The sequence below is a fragment of the Mustelus asterias genome, chromosome 1 (assembly GCF_964213995.1).
Source record: "Mustelus asterias chromosome 1, sMusAst1.hap1.1, whole genome shotgun sequence".
NCBI classification, from domain to species: domain Eukaryota; kingdom Metazoa; phylum Chordata; class Chondrichthyes; order Carcharhiniformes; family Triakidae; genus Mustelus; species Mustelus asterias.
In genome coordinates, this window is record NC_135801.1 from 139,928,063 (window position 1) to 139,949,591 (window position 21,529).

At 39.4% G+C, this 21,529-nt stretch overlaps 1 protein-coding gene across 2 annotated transcripts in view; it reads left to right on the forward strand.

Annotated features, from left to right (window-relative positions):
* Positions 1-19,919, forward strand: part of vcp (valosin containing protein) — a 49,033-nt gene extending 29,114 nt beyond the window's left edge. Inside the window, exons 8-17 of one of the 2 annotated variants that reach the window (XM_078219482.1) lie at positions 1,213-1,346; positions 5,793-5,928; positions 6,016-6,128; positions 7,994-8,158; positions 8,268-8,390; positions 9,028-9,240; positions 11,738-12,046; positions 15,590-15,745; positions 15,864-16,018; positions 19,384-19,919. In XM_078219482.1, coding sequence (XP_078075608.1) covers positions 1,213-1,346; positions 5,793-5,928; positions 6,016-6,128; positions 7,994-8,158; positions 8,268-8,390; positions 9,028-9,240; positions 11,738-12,046; positions 15,590-15,745; positions 15,864-16,018; positions 19,384-19,489 — 1,610 coding nt within the window. In that variant the 3' untranslated portion in view covers positions 19,490-19,919. Of the gene's footprint in view, positions 1-1,212; positions 1,347-5,792; positions 5,929-6,015; positions 6,129-7,993; positions 8,159-8,267; positions 8,391-9,027; positions 9,241-11,737; positions 12,051-15,589; positions 15,746-15,863; positions 16,019-19,383 lie in introns of both variants that reach the window. The other variant, XM_078219481.1, reaches the window with a different exon arrangement.
* Positions 19,920-21,529: the final 1,610 nt, after the last annotated feature.

The window sequence follows — 21,529 nt, forward strand, 5'->3', positions numbered from 1 at the left end:
TAGTTAGCTCTTTATGTAACCAAATTAATTGACCAAATTCTTAAACACATTTCAACTTGCAGCATATGGAACTTGAGCTCTGCTACTCCTGCTGTAAATCAGGGATAGAACAGTTCAATTCCAACGCTGATGGTGCAGCAAGCTGTGCTGGAAAGTGGGTGTGAAGCATGAATCTGGTTTGGCTAAGATGCTTCAGCTTGCTGAAATTTACTGTCCAGCATTAAAAGCAAGTGTTAATTTTGAATGAAGTGTTTGAGGGCTACCAATGCTCATTGATGCACGACATTGAGTTACCACCTTCAGATAAAAAGACTCAGGATAAAATTGGGCGGAAGAAGAAATTCCTGTGGAGACATCACTGCTTACTATGTCCTTTGGATTGTGCCTTTCAGTAGATGGAGTATGTTTTGATTCAAATAGCGAAGACTGCATTGCCATGAAAATTGGAATTTGCTTAACTTTTCAGTTATTAATCTGTTCCAGTGTTTAATCTTGAATACTGTATTATTAACCATAATGAAAGAATTAATAAATCCAATAAGTGATTTGTATAACACCACACACTATTTTACTTACACAGGAATAGGTACTTCACATTGCTGAAAAAAAACTTCGTTGAAGCTATTCATTCTGAGTGCAAAATGAAAAGATTTGACAAAGCATCTTTTTTCAGCAATACTTGACATTGCACAGCTCCGTATCGATGGACCTTTTAAAAGCTCTTTTCAAGATTTTGTTTGGAAATGAACCCTTGTAAATAATGTTATGAACTAGTTTGGTTCTCTCATCCCCTTTTTCCCTCTCACTATACCCCCTTTCCAGCAAAGGTCAAAAGGATGTTTATTATGTCGAGACAGTGTAGTGGGAGTGATAATCAACCAGTACATCCTTTTATGATCACTAACCAGTTATCTCTGCTTTAAAAATGTACACGTCAATTTGTGTTCAAATTGATTCCTTATCTGCTTGATATTTGATATGGTTTTACACTTGAAAATTAACATTTGGGTGGTGTTTTAGAGGGCCAGTGTTAGTAGCACAACGTAGAGTCTCTAATAAGTAGGATACTGGTGCAGAATGCCATAAGTAGCTAGCCATCTCTGTACTATTTCATTGTTGATATAGTAAAAGATACAAAGTAAATTTTAATAGTTAATTTTGAATGGTACGTGGTTGAGTACTGACTAACTTCACTGAATTGTTTCCTTGTAGGACCAGAGATAATGAGCAAACTTGCAGGAGAATCTGAGAGCAATTTGAGAAAAGCATTTGAAGAGGCTGAGAAAAATGCTCCTGCTATAATTTTTATTGATGAATTGGATGCTATTGCTCCAAAGAGAGAGAAGGTATGTTTTAAATGTAATTTGGGTTCTAATATAATTAATTATTTATATTCCCAAACTTTAATATCTGCTTATTTTTAACTTTTGAGCAGCAGCTACATTTATGTCTGTGCATTTTAGTGTTGCCTTCATTTTAGTGTCATTTGAAGAATTGTCTTCATTATCTTCAGTTTGTTTTAAATTTCCAGTAGAAGGAATCTTATGCAACATTTTACCTTATTCTGTGACTAATTTAGCTACTATTATCCAGTGTTGTCAGGTTGACTTTGCAAATATGCAGATATATAGTATTTATTACATTCCCCTTGGCACCTTTATCTTTAATCTCAAGCAAATTGTTAAATGTGTTTTTAATTAAAATGCTTTCATTTGGGACTTTGTTTTCTGCTGGTTTAATAGCCTGGCTTTAAAAAAAAATCAGATATCCAGTTTTGATGAAAGAAAAATGTCTTTTTAAAAATCAAAAATGAAGATTTGCTACCTGCAAGACGTGTAACTATGTTCAAGTTTTTGAGTGGGGTTTGTGCGAAGACGAGTGTGCTACCGCAAGTTAAGTCTGAAACCATACAACCAAATTGAAAATTCTGAACTCTGATTTTATTGGGAAAAGGAGCATTTGTGCAATTGTTTAATGTGCATTTTTAGTATTTCCATCACTTAAACAGCAGTCAACTGGTATCAAATAGAATGGCACCAATACTTCTCAAGCTACTGATGGTCACTGACGTAGTTTATCGAGTAGTTTGTTGGTTGTTGAGTTGGTTGAGGGATAAATATTGGTTAAGACATTAGAAGATTGCCTCTGATCTCCAGTTATTATCATGAGATGCTTCATGCCCACCTGAGGGTGCAGATGGGACCCAGAGAGTTATGACCTTAAATGGTGTCTCACAGCTTGCATTCTTTACTCCAGTTGCAACTAGTTTTCTCTGCTGGAGATATGGAGCCTCAATGATTGAGGTGAAGGATTAGTTTAATTGGAATGGGAAGGTAGTAATTTCGATTGAAAGAGAAGGTAGTGTTATGCAGATGATATGATTGGAGCAAATTAGTAGAGAGTGAGATGCAGGCCTGTTGATAAAATCAAGGCAGTGAAGATAGTAATGTGAAACATAGACAAGCTAGATGCAGCAGGAGAGACATTGGAGACTGAGAGTCATTGGCGGGGTGATCAGATGCCACAAGAGGAAGGCAAGCTAAGGCTGAATTTGACTTGAAGTTCATGAGGCTACAGACAAATTGGGTGGAAATCTGAGGCAATAACATTGTAGTGGCAAAACCAGGACAAGATTTGAGAGAAATAATGTCCAGCTGATCAACAGAAAAGTCTGTAGTTAGTGGAAAGAGAGCCAAGTAAATGGATATGTTAAAAATAACTAAATAAATGTGCAATTTGGGCTTCCTTACATAGATGAGAATAAGAGAAAACAATGGACTTTTAAGAAGATCATTCCACAGTGGTGGGATAAATAAAAAGTATTAAATATAGCAGGCATTATTTGTCGAGATTGTTAAATAGAAACATAGAAAATTTACAGTAAAGATGGATTTGATTCATCGTGGGCTCGCCGGTCTAACGAAAAAGCCATCCAGTCTAATTCCGCTTTCCAACTCTTGAACCGTAGCGTTGCAGGTTACCGCACTCCAAGTGCACTCCAATTATTTTTTTAAATGCAGAGATTTTCTGCCAGTACAATTTCAGGCATTGAGTTCCAGACTCCCAACACTGAAAAAAAATCTATACTTTCTTCTCATCCTTCTGCTAATTACATGAAATCTATGCCGCATGGTTATTATTTGCTTTGCTCAGGGAAATAGGTCTCTCTTATTTACTCTAGGCCCCTCATAATTTTAACACACCTCAATTAAACATCCCCTCAATTTCCGTTGTTCCAAAGGAAATAATCCAAACGTACCCGATCTCATTGCCAAGTTTCTCCAATTCCGGCACCATCCTCTCAAATTTCTTTCCCTTCTCCAACATGATTGTATCCTTCCTTTAATGTGGCCCAAACTGCACTGCAAGTACAAACTGCAGTACTCCAGCTATAGGCTAACTAATGTTTTTTTTTAACTGTTCCAGTATAACCTCCCTGCTCATACTTTGCTAGCTGACGCATAATATATTCAATCACCATTCTGCCATTTATTATGTATTTCCTTGCTTTGTTTGTAACTCCCCAAATGCATTACCTCACACTTCTCTAGATTGAATTCCATTTGCCAGTTTTCTGCCAACCTGAGCAGTTTATTAGTATCATCTTGTAGTCCACAACTTCCTTCCCCACTATCATCCACAGGTCAATTTTTGTATCACCTGCACATTTAATCAGTGCAAGAAGTTTATTAAATTGTGACAATGGGAAATGATTATGATGAGGAAACTCAACTGTATTATTACAGTAAATGGACTTGAAATCCTAATCATTTGTTCATTTTTGCCACCCCTCCCTCTCCATTGTCAGTCATTTTAGGTTATGTTCACACCTGCCATTTTTGTGTTCAAAGTGTACTATATCACAATCTGGTAATTTGAGTCAGCATCTCTCAAACCTCATCTGATTGAAACCAAATTGGACACTGGTTTCGGCTGTCTGCCCCAGCGGAATCTACATAGCAGTGCTTAAAGTGGCACTAAATGAACAAATTTTTAGTGCATTAAATCTGACACAGCCCACTCCCTACCATCTTCAAGTCCAGCTTCCCTCCTTAAATAAATTGCAACTTTGTACTCATGCTTGTTCACAACCTTTGTGATCTATTCCTTACATTCCTAGTGTGTACTCAACATTAGATTCCTCCCACTTGTTGCTACTTCTCTACCATTGGTGGTTATTTATTGAAGCACTACACACCTTCCCTCAGGAGCTCTATACCTAGTTTGTTTTACCTGCCTGCTTTCAAAAACCTTCTTGGAAGCCTCCTTTAAAGCATCCATGCTGTTGGCACCCCCATCCTGGTTATTTATTCCTTTTTCCATACTATGGGGGAGATTCTGCCAGCCCACTGCGCTGCTCTGGCAGCCAGAAATTGGCGCGGAGCTGAATAAATTATGCAAACGACCATTTGCATTTCATTAGTTGACCAGGACTGAAGTCTCCGAGCCCACAGCCCGACCCCGCTGGAATGAAGGGGGGCCATGGCAGCCCCCCCCCCCCCCCCCCCCGGAGGTTGGGGTAAGGAGGGGTGCCCCCCTGGGCTTGCCAGCCTGGTAGTGCCAGCCTAGCACCTGGCACTGCCCAAGGGGCAAAGTGGCAATACCCAGGGAGCACCTTGGCACTGTCCATCGGGCAGGGCTGGGGGGAGGGGGAAGATCGGTGGGGGGGTGCTACCGCCAATCTGCATTTGGCGGTGACAGAGGGAGGGAGGCCAGTGATTGGGAGGGCGGGGCGGAGGGTCTTGCCCAGGCATGTCTGGGAGGCCAGTGATTGGGGGGGGCTGCGCGGCCAGCAATGTGGGGTTGCAGGGCTGGCCAGCGATCGGGAGGCCAGCAGTGCGGGGCTACTGCACGTGCACCAATCTCTGCACTGATGGATCGGCGCATGCATAGTGGCCTGCTCAGCACTATGCTGCCGGCCTCTCCAGTGGGATTAGGCCCCACTCTGGAATTTTGAGAGATTCACGCTAGGGCTGTCTGTGATGCACAGTGTGGGGGAGATTATTTGAAAATCCCATTGAAAAACCAGCAGGATTTACTCCAGTTTTTACATGAATTCAGCACTTAGAATTTGTTTTGTGAGAATCCCACCCTTATTTTTGCTTATTATGTACTTTGAGATGTCTGAGTTTATTTACAGTTATCATCCTACCTAGTTTAATATCTCTGCAAACTTTGACAAATCTCTCGATTTTCTAATTCAAGTTATAGATAAAAACTGGGGCTCCAAATGTGATCCTTGAAGACACAGTTCATTAGGGCGGCACGGTGGCACAGTGGTTAGCATTGCTGTCTCACAGCGCCAGGGACCCGGGTTTGATTTCTGGCTTGGACCATTGTCTGTGTGGAGACTATGTTCTCCGTGTCTGGGTTGATTTCCTCCTGGTGTTCTGGTTTCCTCCCACAAGTCTGAAAGACATGCTGTTTTGGTACATTGGCCATGCTAAATTCTCCCTCAGTGTACCTGAACAGGTGCCAAAGTGCGGTGACCAGGGGATTTTCACAGTGACTTAATTTCAGTGTCAATGTTCTCCTACTTGTGACACTAATAAATGAACTTAATCTTTAAACACTGTCCGCAATTCTGATACTGGCCCTTTTTATTCTACCTGTTTCCTACCTTCAAGACAGTTTCTTATTCATGCTGCAGAACCCTCTCTTTTAACTAGGCTATATATACTGTCACCAAACTTTATTTAATGAGTTTTTTAAACTTGTCTTTCCACTGTGTACATTCAAGATTGTTTCCAAGATTATGTTGGATAATTTATTGATACTGTTGACCTTTATAGACACATGGTGAAGTGGAACGTCGCATTGTGTCACAGCTGCTCACTTTGATGGATGGTTTGAAGCAGCGGGCTCATGTGATTGTTATGGCAGCTACAAATCGCCCAAACAGCATTGATCCTGCCCTTCGACGATTTGGTAGGTTGAAACTTCTGTTTGTGTGAGTGAGGCACATGGTGTGTGTATATTTGTGCATAGTAATTTACTTAATAATTTGACTTGCAGGCCGGTTTGATAGAGAGGTGGATATTGGTATTCCTGATGCCACAGGTCGACTGGAAATCTTACAGATTCACACAAAGAACATGAAGTTGGCAGATGATGTAGACCTTGAACAGGTTTGTAAATAACTAACAGGAGATGTCGCTATCCAGCACTCAGAAATTTAGTAACTATTTTAACTGTTCAATATGCTAATCTAGAACAATGAGCTATACGAAAAATAATTTAATATTTTGACTCTTTCAGCAGCCATAACACATGAATTTGGTTAAATTGCAAATTGTTAAAATATTGTGGAGTAATGATATCCCAATCGATCTTCTGTGACACATTGCAATTTAAAAAATGCCAGATATGATGCTATCGATGGCACATAACTTATTTTGCATGGAAAGCATATTCATCGATCTCTATATTTTTAAAAAAGTACTTAACTAGGATGAGAAGTAAAAGACTTGTGATTCATCCACGTGCAGAGAGAATTATTTGATCAATGAGGACTAATAATGACTGTTTTGGTCATCAGGAGCAATGGGGGGGGGGAGATGGTCAGAGGAGCAGAGTTGTGGTCAAGAGCACAACATGGAGGATGAGCAATGCTTCAGGAGAAGCGTTGCATGAGACAAGCAATGTTGAAGTGGAAACATTTGGTTGATAAGTGGGACTCAACAGCAGAAAATCTGGGGAAATGGAAGCAGAGTCACTTGGAAAAGAAAGGCAGAGAGGCTTTTCTTTTCCAAGATAGTGAGGAAGGGGGCAGGAAAAGATTTGTGTGAAATTGAGAAGCCTGTTTAAAATTAAAATTGCATGACTTATTGGAATTACTAAAGCATTTCTTGAAAGATTGGTGGATGAATTTGAAGGTTTTTTGAGTGATGGTAGGTTTCTCCTCATCTCTCATCAAATGATGAGAAACTATATTGTCATTGACAATTTAATATTTTTATTGTCATTGTCACTGGCATGCTTACTGATAATACGACACAGTATTTAGGCAGCAGAAAGTAAGTTGAAATGAAGAGTCTGCATACAAAAATGTCCAAATATGTTGATTTTTCGTAGTGTGCTCACGGAATTAGTACCAAGTGTGGTCTTTAGGGGAGGATGGTTAGAGGATGGTGGACAGTTTAGATACACTGATACTGTTCAGTTCACATTTTAAAGTTGCATGTTCTGTCTTTTTACATATTCTGATTATAAATTCATGTCTTAATTTACAACGGCAACTGCCTAGTGAAACACTTACCTGCCATTGCAATTTCTACCAGGGGAGGTGCTGCTGTGCCACCTTTATTGATTTTTTTTTTTGGGCAGTGAGTCCTACAAGAGAGATTGATTGCCTGTTTAGAGATACTGTAATTATGCCTGAATTCTGAGGGTAACTGGCTGGTTTTTGCTTGTAGAATGACACCCATCATCTATAGTATATAGATAATGCAATATTTTACATCCCAGGCAGTGGCCAATTTTGCCTGTGCCAGCTCTCTGATTCTATTTCATATTCTTCTTGGGTACCTTTTAATAACCAATATATAACCACTTTTAAAAGCTATTATGGATTCTGTTTACACCATGGTTTCTGGTAGTGCATTTCATATCCTAATAACCTTTCATGTAGCCTCTCCTTTTGTTCTTCTGGTTATCTGAAATTAATATCATGTAATTGCAATTTGCAGTATTTACAGTTTCTTCTGGTTTTAGTTTATCAAAACTTTTCATACGTTTCTGAACTCTAAATCACCCTTGTAACCATTTTTTTAATACTCTTAATATTAAAGGCTCTCATCCCTCATTATGCAATGCTTGTATTTTGTACTTCTGAATTTCAAAACTTGGTTATAATATTTCTGAAGCTAATGCATGTGTGCAATTTGTTTTATTTAGTCAAATGTATTGCATATGATGGCAAGTTATTGAAACCTTGAAGTAGAAGTTAAGATGGATGGGTTTTGGTTAGTAAACACTTTTTTCCTTGTTTTAGGTTGCTAACGAAACTCATGGTCATGTTGGTGCCGACTTGGCTGCCTTATGCTCAGAAGCTGCTCTTCAAGCTATTAGGAAAAAGATGGATGTTATTGATCTGGAAGATGAAACAATTGATGCTGAAGTTATGAATTCACTTGCAGTTACCATGGATGATTTCAGGGTAGGACTCGCCTTTAATAAAGATACCAAACTTATTGTGTTTCTGTTTGTAATTTGAGCTAACTTAATTTATTTATGCAATGTAAGTTACTATATTGTTTGTTTTATAGTGGGCTTTGAGCCAGAGCAATCCTTCAGCACTGCGCGAAACCGTGGTTGAGGTTCCTCAGGTAACGTGGGAAGACATTGGTGGACTGGAGGATGTGAAGAGGGAGCTTCAGGAACTTGTACAAGTAAGCTGTTCTGAGATTTTAGATTTTCAAATTGAGTGGTAAATTTACTGATCTGAAATAAAGATTGGAAATTTTCTCCCATTTGATGAATTGACATAAAGTTATGACTGTCAAATCAAATTGAACTGAATAAATTATTTATTATAGCCAAATTGGGACTGTTTAGCATCAATTTTGTCCCCCATTTCCCAAGGTACACATTCTTGCTGGAATATTGTTTCGCAATGACTAATATTCTTCTGGTATCTTGTCCAAGTGACGTGTCTAGCTTTGAGTCTAGGCAGTAAATGTATTTGGCCTATTTGATTATTGTCATGTATGTGCTGATATATTCCAGCAGAAGCCATTGAACTGCAGTTGAGAGTGGCAATCCAGAAAAAAAAATTCTTATTCCCCTTCCCTTCCCCAGGATCAAATTGTGGTGGCCCAGCAGAAATGAATTAATTTAGCTACAGTCCAGGAAATAAACCTGGCAGCATTCAATCTTTTGTGGTTTACTGTCACCCCACTTTGTATCATTATTGTGTAGCTATTGAGAGACTTGTTGGATAATTGAATTCATCTTTTACCAGGGTTGGGATATTTCATGAAAAGTTATATGAAACATAGCACACGTTTCTTTGTTTGTTTTTAACAGTATCCTGTGGAGCATCCAGACAAATTCCTGAAATTTGGCATGACCCCCTCAAAGGGTGTACTATTTTATGGACCACCTGGTTGTGGTAAAACTTTGCTGGCTAAAGCCATTGCAAATGAATGCCAGGCCAACTTTATCTCAATCAAGGGACCAGAGCTTCTTACAATGTGGTTTGGAGAATCTGAGGCAAATGTCCGTGAAATCTTTGATAAGGTATGTAGTGAAAGTATTATTTAAAATAATTGTTTTTTTTTAAGAAGAGCATAAATTTGACTCAAATGTTTGTATTTAAGTGGTGTTTTGACATTGTCCTTCACGTTTTTGGTGTTATGTACCCTGAGCAAGTGTTTATTTTCTTTCAGATTTATTTCTGACCAGGGTTCCTTTTGAAAATATTTGAGCTCTTGTCAGCAAACATTTCCACTGATTTGTCCAGCAAGAAAAGTAGAGTGAGTCAGTATTGGATAATGTTTAGAGCTTAATCAGAATGAAAATTGGGTTTAAAGCAACACTATTGAAATGCTTTGAAACTTTGAATATAGAGTTTTAAAAAAGAACGCCTGTCATCAGCCACTCGTCTTTCCAGCATGATTATCTTCTGTACTCGTACAATCCCTTGATCTTCTTTGAAATAAACCAGTAGGTTGTCCCATTATCCATGAAGGACAATTGCACCAATGCTCCCTCAATATAATTAAAATGTAATCTGCAGAAGTGGCAAATGGCCTGGGTATCAGTGGAGTGACTCGAAATTACATTGTGCATCACTACTTCGTACAACACTTCACCCTAGTGGTTGGTACAGAGGTCACTATCTCAATGGACGGAAAACTAGGACAATAAAGTAGTGTGTGTGTGGAGGAGCAGCCCCTTTAGGAAATCCATCTGTGCAGAGTGGAATGACAGAAAAATAATTTGCAAGAGATGGTTCCAATTGAGACCAAATTTCCTGAGAGATTTCTTGGGACTTCGATCCTACCGCCGTTCAGGTTCAATGAGAGTAAAAAGCGGAAAGAGTCCAGGCTGTGTGAGACTGCTCTCGCTGTTTCATTTTGATTTTTTTCTTACAATGTAGGTTTCTGTGTTTTTTGAGTGATCTGAAATTTGTCTGCAGTTGTAAAAATATTTATCTCAAAGATTGTTGCTGGCTAAAAACCTATTCCATTGTTTTCCAGCCATCTGGGGAGCATGTAAAATGCCTAATTGTCTAAGCACATGTCAAGGATGTCTCTGGCTTCGGAATACTCTGAGGGAGAGGATGAACAGCCAGAAATTGTTGTCTTTATCAGTATCAATAACATAAATAGAAAGAGGGCTGAGGTCCAGGCAGGTTTTGTGGAGCTAGCAAGCAGTACCTCAAATGTAGCAATCTCCAGATTATTCCTTGTGCTATGCGCTCATGATTATAGAAATGGGAGGATTGATCAAATAAATGTATTGCTGGAGAAATGGGGCAGGAAGGAAGGTTTTAGATTCCTCGTGCATTAGGACTGTTGTTCTGTACTGGCTGGATGAGTTGAACCTGAACAAAGCTGAGACCAATGTGCTTATGGGTGCTATTTGGAAGCGTTTAAACTACCTTAGTGGGATGAGAACCAGGCTGTAACCTTAGAAAGGAAAAACAAGGTGCAGAAAGAATTGGAAGAGACAGGCTGTGCAAGAGTAAGACATAGTAAGACAGTAGGTGAGGTCAGAGTAAGGGAATGCAATAAGATTTGAAGTGCATATAGGCGAATACACGTAGCACGGTAAATAATGTTGGTGAGGCTTAGGCAGCCGCATGAAAATATAATGTGGGAATAACGAAGATCTGGCTTAAAGAAAGACAAGACTGGGAACTAGGTACTCTTGAATACATGTTACAACATTGATTAAGGGGCAATATTAGTGCTGAAGAGAGAGGATGTCCTACCGGGGTCAAGGATAACTATTTGGAATTCAACAATAACTATATTAATGACCTCCATTTGGGTGGGCAGAGTGCAATTTTAAAATTTGCATATGACACAAAACTTAGAAGTATTGTGAACTTTTAAGGAGGATTTGTTCAAGAGGATGTAAGCTGATGGAATGGATGGACAGGAAGATGGAATTTCATGCAAAGAAGTGTGAAGAGACATGAGGTGCCAATATAAAATGAAAGATGCAATTTTAAGGACTGCAAGAGCAGAAGGACCTGGGATTTTATGTGCATGAGTTGTTAAAGTTGGTCGAGCAGGTTGTGGAAGCAGTTAGCAAGGCTTATGGAATTCTAGGCTTTCTAAGTAGAGACATAGAAGCATAAAAGAAAGTAAGTTTTGGCAATCATCTGCAGGACACTAGTTCAGCCTGAAGTGGAGTAGTGTGTCCAGTTTGCATGCCATCCTGATTTAGAAATATATAACCGATGCTTCAATTTCAGTGGGTGAAAATGCATTCTCCGTGACAACACTGGCTGTATCTATACCACATGGTTCTGCAGTAGTTCCAGAAGCTCCTCAGCACTGCCTCAAGGGCAATGAAGGGAAAGCAATAAGTGCTGGCCTTGCATGAATGCATAAAAATAATGTCCTGTAGAATATATTTCATAAAAAATGGTGGCCTTTATGTTAAATAATTTCTTATGGTAAACTTCAGAGCTATTTGTGGATCCCCAATTCCAAATGTTCTCTGACCAATCTTTGTCTTAACGAACATATAACAGATGGCCCTCCTCCACTTTATTTTTCAGGCCCGTCAAGCTGCCCCTTGTGTACTGTTCTTTGATGAACTTGATTCCATTGCTAAGGCTCGCGGTGGCAACATCGGTGATGGTGGTGGTGCTGCTGATCGTGTTATAAACCAGATTCTAACTGAAATGGATGGTATGTCCACCAAAAAGAATGTCTTTATCATTGGTGCCACTAACCGCCCTGATATTATTGACCCTGCAATTTTGCGTCCTGGACGCCTTGACCAACTGATCTACATCCCACTGCCTGATGAGAAATCTCGTGGTGCTATTCTGAAAGCCAACTTGAGGAAGTCTCCTATTGCTAAGGCAAGTATGGTTTTATTTCTTTTAAAATTAAAATTTTCAAGTTGTTTGATATCAAAAATTAGAATGGGCATGTTGGGTTGCAAAAATTAAGTTTCACGGGCAAATTATTTTTACTTTGAGTAATGCAGCGCTGAGAAACTGTTATTGCTAAGTCTAGTAACTTGTTGCATTGTAGACAATCTAGATTTTTGTAACCTATATTCAGAAACAAGATTTTACTTTGAGTTTGCATGTTCTTTTAAATTATCTGGATTGCATAGTATATACAGCACAAAACAGGCCATTTGATCCAATCAGTCCATTTGAGCCTCCTCTTTGATTCATCTAATGATCAACAGAGAAACAAACAAACCAACCGTCCAGGAGAGATAAAGCCTTGCATTTCTGGTACCATCCTTGTAAATCTTTTTTAGACTCTCTCCAGTGCAACCTCTATTTATTTTTATAATGGGATAATCAGAAATATCCACAGTACTCCCAAATGTGGTCTAACCAATGTTTGATAAGTTCAGCATAACTTCTCTGCTTTTCAATGCTACTTTAGGAATAGACCCTAGTACTTGGTTTGTGCAATTTTATGGCCTTAGTAACCTGCATCACTACATAGTGATTTGTGCATTTGTACTCCCAGCTCCTCTAACCCATAAGATTATTTTCCAAGTAATATATTACCTTATTTTGCAAACTAAAATGTAATCCTTCTCATTTATCTGTGTATATTTTCATGGATCTGACTTTCAGGAAACGTTTTTACTATGGTTACAGTATGATTTTTCACATTTTTCCCTAACCAATCAGCATTCATAATTATAGGATGGTGTGGTTGTTCTCTTCAAATCAGTTGGTGTTTTCTAAGCTTGTAGCTGATGGTTTTGTCACAGCTTGAGCTGATGGCTATCTTCAGCTCTTTCCATTTTTCCTCTACTCCTTTAGAATGAACACTTTGGAGATTTGGGTGGAGACATTGTTGGAGGTTCACTAGCATGCTTGATTCTTGAAGCCACTCCACGGTGATCTTTTTTTCTGAGCTGTTTCTTCATCTTCCACTGCTTATGGTGGAGTTTGAATGGACATGGAGGAATGGATGAGCCAGTGATCTGTCCAGCATTCATCAGCACTGGCCATCGCTTTTAGTCTCTAGATCAGACAATCATAAAGTCGACCATGTGCCGGTGCTTTGATCATGGATGTCTCCGGGAAGTCTTGAACGTGTTTTTTTTGGCGGACCAGTGTGTTAGTGATGGCAAGCTGGTGTTCCCAACTCCTTCCTTTCTGATGGTTCCTTTCCAGAACTGGAAATCCTTTCCAACCTTGGCATTGAAGTTCCCATGGAGGATTATCTTACTCTCCAATGTTCTTCTGGAAGATATGATGTCCAGGGTGGAGTAGAAGCTTTCTTTGGACTCTTCATTGGCAACAAGAGTTAGGATATAGGCACTCACAACCGTTGGCTGCTGGTTCTTGGCAAGTTGTAGATGGAGGATCTTTGGGTCTCGGGGCAGCAGCGAAGCCAATGTTGAAGTGCCTGAATTCACAGGCAACAGGGGCAGTTCTTAGTTCTGGTTGATTGTTTTGCTCATTATCCATGAGGGTTCATATATTCCAGGTTCCAAAATTGAGTTTAACTTTGATTTTCTCACCACAGATAGATGAGCCTGCGGGATGTGGTTTTCCAGCTAGGCTGGGGATGGAACAGACTATTTTTAGAGCATCTTTTCTTGTCCTTTTCCCAAGTGGGGTGAGCAGAGTGGATCCTGAAGAAGGCTACTCATTCACGAAGAAAACTGCTGAAATGCTCTCTTGTTACTATTCCAAGAGCGAGACGACTGATTCAGACTCCACCACCTTCATGCTGGTCTGAAGCTTGGGATTTCCAGATCTCTCGGTTCCCCTTCACCTTTTGCCAATCGCCGCAGGGCTGGTCTCTGTTAGGAGTGTGTTGTGTCCTTTAGGTAGATGCCTGGTGCCTTTTAACGTGAGAATACCTTCGCACATCAGCAGACACATGGTCCTTGACAGAGGATAGGTCCAGTTCTAGTGGCAAGGGGACCTCGACAACTGGGGATCTCCCTGTTGCTGCAACCTTCATCTGCCATCACAGCCGTTGATACCATACAAATATCTTCTGCCCGAACTGCCGTTGAGGACTTGTTCTGGATTGCACCCTGTCTGTTTCCTCCCCTCTGACCATCATGGGTGACCCTGCTAGGAGTTTAAGACTCCCATTGACATCATTCTTGGGATCAGTGGAATGTTCCAGCCTCTCCACGGCAAGGTGGAAATCCAAGGAAAGGACTTGTAGCACATGGTGTTCAACCTTCAATAGCTTATCTACAAAACTTAGGCAGGTTATGCTTCAATTGTACAGGCACTGGTGAAGCCACATTTGGAATACTGTGTACAGTATTGGTCAGCCTAATTAAGGAAGTATATAATTGCATTGGAAGCAATTCAAAGAAGGTTTACCAGACTAACACCTGGAATTGTGTGGGTTGTCTTATGAGGCAAGGTTGGACAGGTCAGGCTTGTGTCTGCTGCAATTTAGAAGGCTGAGGTGACTAGATTGAAACGTATAAGATCCAGAGAGGTCTTGACAGGGTGGATGTAGAAAGGATGTTTTCTCTTGTGGCAGAATCTAAAACCCAGCGTCACTGTCTATAAATAAGGGTTGCCTATTTAAAACTGAGCTGAGGTGAAATTCTTTGTCTGGGCTGAGTGCCCTTGAAATGCTCTTCCTAGAAAAGTGGTGGAAGCAGACTCTTTAAATACTTTAAGGCAGAGGTGGATAGATTCTTGGTAAGCAAGAGGTGATAGATTATTGGGGGTAGGCAGGTTGCAAATTTAAGGTTACTATCAGATCAGCTAAAATCTTATTTAACGGCAGAGCAGGCTTGAGAGGCTGAATGCTCTCCTCCTGCTTGTTCATGTGTTCTTAGTCAGGCAATTTCTTCAAATCGGAGCAGATATACTCTTTTGAGAACCTGATAAATTTTCTTTGGAATAAGATTCTTGGTATTTAATTGCAGGTAGTGTCTCAACTGGCTGTGCAAAAACTGGAGTTGTCCAAAAAAAATCAAAAAATTTTTGGAATGTGCCATGCAGCAATTTTAATTGAGTAAATTGCTTTTTAAAACTTATAATTCGGGATGGCATGCCACTGGACTAGTTATTTGCTTTGCCACTTTACCTGCAGGTCTATACCTGCCCTCGGGTGACTCTTGACCTGACCTGACCTGGCTTGTCCCAAACTGCCCAACCTGAAATCTGGTATGGCCACGGCCTCGAGGTTGCAGGTTTTGAGATACTATACCTGTATTGTGAAATGTATGTTGTTGGCTTTTAGTATGGAACGTTACAGTATGAACAATATTGTGATAAATACAAACAATATACAAGGCTGTAAAGCTTGGTAACTGAATACAGAAATTAGACTCTCAAAGAACAACTTCCCAGGTTAGCAAGCATCTTAAGTAGCCCAAGTTTAGGTTGAAGCTTTCAGTTAATGTTTGCAAGTTACCCAGTTAATGTATATTTTTTTTGTAGGAAGTTGACTTGGAGTATTTGGCTAAGACCACCAATGGGTTTTCTGGAGCTGATTTGACCGAGATCTGTCAACGAGCTTGTAAACTTGCAATCAGAGAATCTATTGAAAGTGAGATCAGGCGAGAACGTGAAAGACAGGGCAACCCTTCAGCCATGGTATGTGCAGTCATTATGCTTTTCAAATATAAACATCTGCTCAGGTTTATTCTAAACCAGTTATTGGCTTCTGTTTTTTAAATGATGCTCATTAATACCTAAGTGGCTTGAAATGCAGGAGGTTGAAGAAGATGATCCAGTTCCTGAAATACGCAAGGACCATTTTGAGGAAGCTATGCGCTATGCACGCCGATCTGTCAGTGATAATGATATTCGAAAATATGAAATGTTTGCACAAACACTGCAGCAAAGTCGTGGATTTGGCAGTTTCAGGCAAGTTTCCTTTGTATCTTTCATTGTCATTTGTCTGAAGATTAACATGCTGGTGGTTTCCCTGGTGTACATTAAAAGTTTTTTCTTTAACTGTAAATAATCAATGACAGGTGGTCATGACAAAAAAAATTCATGTGCTGATTTGCTTTGGTTGAACAAATAATTTTAATTTTCGTAATACTTTTCTTAAAAAAAAAAACTTTCTAACATTTTATTTTTCTTCCTTGCATTGTGTCAGTGACAGTTATACCCTAATTTGGCTAAAGTATTTTGCAGTGTGTTCCAGGAATGCCTGCATACTGAACTTTATCATTAGTGTGAGGTGGTGCAGTTATACTGCAGTAAGTCCCTATTTTAATTCGCCCTGTTTTAAATAGTTGCACTTTAACTTTGGTTCGTTAATGGGGCCGGTATTCTTGTTTAGCGTTGGGCGTTTCATTTTAATGCCTTTTTATGCTGGGTCTGACCGGTTGAGTGACCCAATCAACAACATTTCGATGGCTTCACCCGCTTTCTAAACTCCCCTCTGACACTTCCTCTTGCCGCTGTTTTTTGTAACTCCCCAGTTCGAAGCTGCTCTTCCTGCTTCTCCCTGCTCATCTCACGAGGATTCAGGAGAGGGAGACAGGAAGCATGAATGTCAGTGAGCCGGAGCTAACTAGAAAGACTAGCATATTTCTTATGTTTCCAAATTTATTTTATTTTAAAAGTTATTTCATTTCCATATAAAAGAACTTGGCAATGAAAAATATTTCAATTTACACAGTAGATTTTTTTGATGAAAATTGTCCTATAGAGCCTAACTGCATGTTGGAATTAGAAAGTCTGATGCACTTAATGTGACATTATTTGAAGTTGCATTTCAGATTTAATATGCACTTTTAATTCAGTTTGTTTTTGCACATTACAAAAAGAGGGAATGGTAATTCAGTGTCTGAAGAATTCTATTTTGAAACTGCTGACAATCTGTACAGCTAGAGTTTATAGATTCTAAATGGACTGCATTTAAGAATGCTTAAAATGTTAACACTAATCGCCATCGACAGCTAATGCAGAGCCGTTTGCCTAGGGACAGGAATCTTTTCTTGATCATTATCTTGTAACCCCTTACTGGAGAGTGTTAGCTTTTGTTAGCTTTTTTCCATTTTAGTTTATTACGTCCATGTTTGAATTGAAAATTTCCAATATAAATATGGCATACTAAGTGCAGTCTCATGCTCTTGGTAGTGCTGTGGTGCATCCTCTACCTCGCAGTGAAACTCCTGCTGCAATCAACTCTACCTCTCTACTAAACCACATGAAAATATTACATAAAAATATAATTTGAGTTTAAAATGGGGACAGGTACACATGCAATTTATGTTGTAAGGACATGTCCCATGTTATTGTTTTACCTGTTACATTAGGGGCGGCACGGTGGCACAATGGTTAGCACTGCTGCCTCATAGTGCCACAGACCCGGGTTCAGTTTTGGTCTTGGGTAACTGTCTGTGTGGAGTTTACACATTCTCCCCGTGGGTCTGCCGTGGGTTTCCTCCGGGTGCTCTGGTTTCCTCCCACAGTCCAAAGATGTGCAGGTAGGTGGATTGGCCATGCTAAATTGCCCTGAGGATCCACAAGATATGTAGTTTGGGGAGATTAGGGGTGAATGCCTGGGGTTATGGGGATAGGGCTTGGGAGGGATGCTCTGTTGGAAGTCAGTGTGGACTTGATGGGCTGAGCGGTCTCCTTCGGGATTCTGTGATAACTTAATGGTCTGTACCTATTAGAGTTTAGAAGAATGAGAGATGATCTTGTTGAAATATATAATTTGCTGAAGAGAGTGGGGGTGAAGGTGTTGAAACAATGTATCTGGAGCAGTGTGTGCAATTTTGGACTCCTTACTTAATGAAAGATATACTCGCATTAGAAGCAGTGCAGCAAAGGTTCACTTGACTGATTCCTGGAATGAAGTGGTTACCTTGTGAGGAAAGGTTGGTCCTATATGGGTTGGAGTTTAGACCATTGTGATCTTTTTGAAACAAGATTTTGAGGGACTGGACAGGGTGGATGCTGAGAGGATGTTTCCCCTTATGAGAGAAAGTAGAATATTAATATTTTTAAGGCTAAGTTAGATAGATTGTGATCAACAAGGGAGTCATTTGATATAGGGGGTAGAGAGGAATTTAGAGTTACGACTACAATCAGATCAGCCACGATCCTCATCAACTTTCGCTTATTTATTTAATGTTAGGTCGGGATGACAGTGCACGAAGTGTACCATTACTGCAGCATGTGCACAAAGTGTACCATTGCTGCAGCATGTGGGAGTTTGGGGAGAGTAACATGATTTTGAACATCCACTTATGCAGTAAGTGGAGGAAACTGTGTCACCATGTCTGGTGGGTCTGTCCTGCCACTGGGATATGCCCAGGGATTGTTTCAGGATAGGGCTTGATCTGAAAAATGCTGGGAAGATGTTTCCCTAACTGGAGAGTCTAGAGTTAGGGATCAAATTACAAATCCATTAAATAAGCAAAATATGCTGGGTAGCTGTTTTTATGTTGAGCCAAAGAAACATGGAATGTCTTAGAATCATATAATGGTTACATAACATAAGGAGGCCATTCAGTCTGTCAAGTCCATGTTGGTTGTCTGTGAGAACAGCACATCTAGTACCACTCTGTCTTTCTCCATAGTCCTGCAGATTTTCTCTTGTCGCTCTTCCCCAGTAGCCCTGCAAATCTTTCTCTTCAGATGATTCAATTCCCTTTTGAAAACCATGATTGAATCTGCCTCCACTGCATCCTCAGGCAGTATACTTTGGATCCAAATCGCTCGCTGTAGTAATAAACTTTTCCGCATGTTGTTTTTGGTTCTTTTGCCATTCACCTTAAATCTGTATCCTCAGGTGGTGGTGGCAGCTGAATCTGCCACTACTGAGGAACCCTGAACAGGATTGAGATCAACTGCACTACCACTAGTTGATTAACACACAAACATTCACTTTATCTAAGTTCCCCAATGAAGAATAGAGGATACCTAGTTCCATTTGTCTTGAGTGACCACCATCAGAAGATGAGTAAAGCTGAAAGTTGGGTGAGAGAAATCAACTTGAGCAAGTGTCAATTCAACCGATTTAATGTTTCAATATATTAAATAGTACAAACTATACGTAGTGCTTAGTTTAGACTTTGAAACATTTGTTTTGGGTTGAGTAAAATTGCATTTCCTTCCCCTAATTTTATCAAATAGATGTGAATATAATCCATGTGTTGCTTAATTTTTAGTACTCCTAAATACCCTTCATACTCTAATTGAAAATCAGGTTGTTCTGAAATCACATATTTCAAAATAGAGTTTAACATTGCCTCCACTACTTGCAGATTCCCATCTAGTAGCCAAGCAGGTGCAGGACCAAGCCAAGGAACTGGAGGAGGAAGTGGTGGAAACATGTTCAGTGAAGACAATGATGATGATCTGTATGGTTAAACATACATTTGTGGACCAAATTTGACCAGGCCAAGTTGTACAATTTCCATTTCTTGGACTGTTGCTTTTCTTTTCCTCCCCTTCAGTCCAGTCAGAGAAGCATGTGCAGCTTTCAATAATCTGGTTACAGGGGTTTCTTCTAAGAACCTATTCTTGATGTTGGATGTGAAGTTATAACTGTTAAATCACTGCAGAGTAGTCTATGACTACCTTCTGGGAAACTTCTGTTCTATTTGATGAGGCAGATTCAGCAGCTTTTGCAGTGAGTATAACTGTAGCCTGAAAAAATACAAAATGCTTATGGAACTTCATTTTTTTTATTTCAGTAGGTGACATGATAAATGTATACATTTGAATGAGATGAGACTTGAAATGTCAAGGAACTTAATATGAACTGATAATAAAATCTGAATTGTTGCACCTCCAATAATGAATTGTGTGTTTCCTGAATTTTATGCTGCAGTTTCAGGTGAAACTGTCTCCATGATTAATGAAAAACATTTTATATGGTCTGTTTACAGCTTTTGACCTGGTGCAGAGTAAAAAATTATTTTCAATGTGTGGCATTATGCTGACTGATGACCTCTGAAGGGGCAGTGATCATTTATAACTTTTAAACTGAGAAATGAAGTGATTTCAAGCAGTGGTAAAAATACTTTTAATAATTCATGACATACTTAGTTAGCATTCTAAGTAGAACTGATTTGAATGTTTGTGAACAAAATAAATTTTTAAACCACTGCATAGTTATTTATTAGCGATATTTCATTAAATTGGATAAATTCTGGTTATATAAGGATTTATTTATACATGGCACCTGAAACAACTTTTGATAACAGGTATATAGTAGTCTGGTAAGCTCCAGTGGAACAGTTGCCACAGGTAATATTGGGATTTGGCCTTTGGGCTTTAGTAGAACCTAAAAACTGTTCGGATTTATTACAAGTAAGCAAAATAAAACTCCATCTGGATTCCATTAGTACTCCCAGGACAATTTAGTCTACTAAAGTTGAGACTCTTAGATGGTTTTATTAATCTTGAAACTTAACTTCTTGAATGCTCTCCATCAGCTACTCGAGTTCCTCCGTACATAACTCCATCTTGTTCAAAACTCTTCTATCAATATCCTTTTCCACTCATCCATTACCACTATCCACGGCGATCTCCAATGGTTCGCCAGTCTTAGCATCTAAATTCAAAACGCTTATCTCTGCATGCCTTCCCTGATGGTTTATATCCTTAAACAAGATTTCTCCCACATATGTAGAACTTGTGGTAGTGGAGAGGGAACAACTCCAAGGAAATTTGGAGAGAGTCAGTGCAGACTCGATTGGCTGAATGGCCTATTTCTGCACTAGAGATTCTATGATAAGTTGTGGCCTAACAGGCACCACAGGAACTGCAGGAGTTCAAAAAGGTAGCCACCGCCTTCTTGAAGGCAACTATTCGTAGGCCCCTGTAGTCAGAAATGATAAATAACATTCTGAAGGTTAAGTGTTATTCAAGTACTTTGAAAATTTGATTCCTGTCTTCACGACTTTATTTTGGGGGAATTCCAGTGATTAATAGTATGTTATATACACATCAAGAGAATTTGTGTCCCCCAAATGAGATCAGTTTCTTCTTTGTTTTTCCTGAAACCAGCAAATTGTACTGCAGTAAAATGTCACAAATAGACAGAAGATCTCTGGCAATTCTTTATCCACCCAAATACTTGATTGTTTTCAAAATGTTGGATTGTGTTAACTATCATGGCTAAGCAAAATTATGTTCTCGAGCAGGAAAAATTGGTTATGCTCATAACTTAAGTTTTGCAAGATAAAAAAAGATTTAAAAAAAGTAGGAATGGTTACCTTCTGACAAGGTTAAGATTGATGGAAGAAATTAGCTTTATTTAAAATTGCGCTACTGCATGCTTTTGTAAGGTATTAACTGCTTGCAAAACCATTCTTATCCTAAAATGGAATGTTACTTATACATCACTAAAAATGGAACTGAAGTTAAAAGATATAGTCATCTGCAACATACTATGCAAGAGAA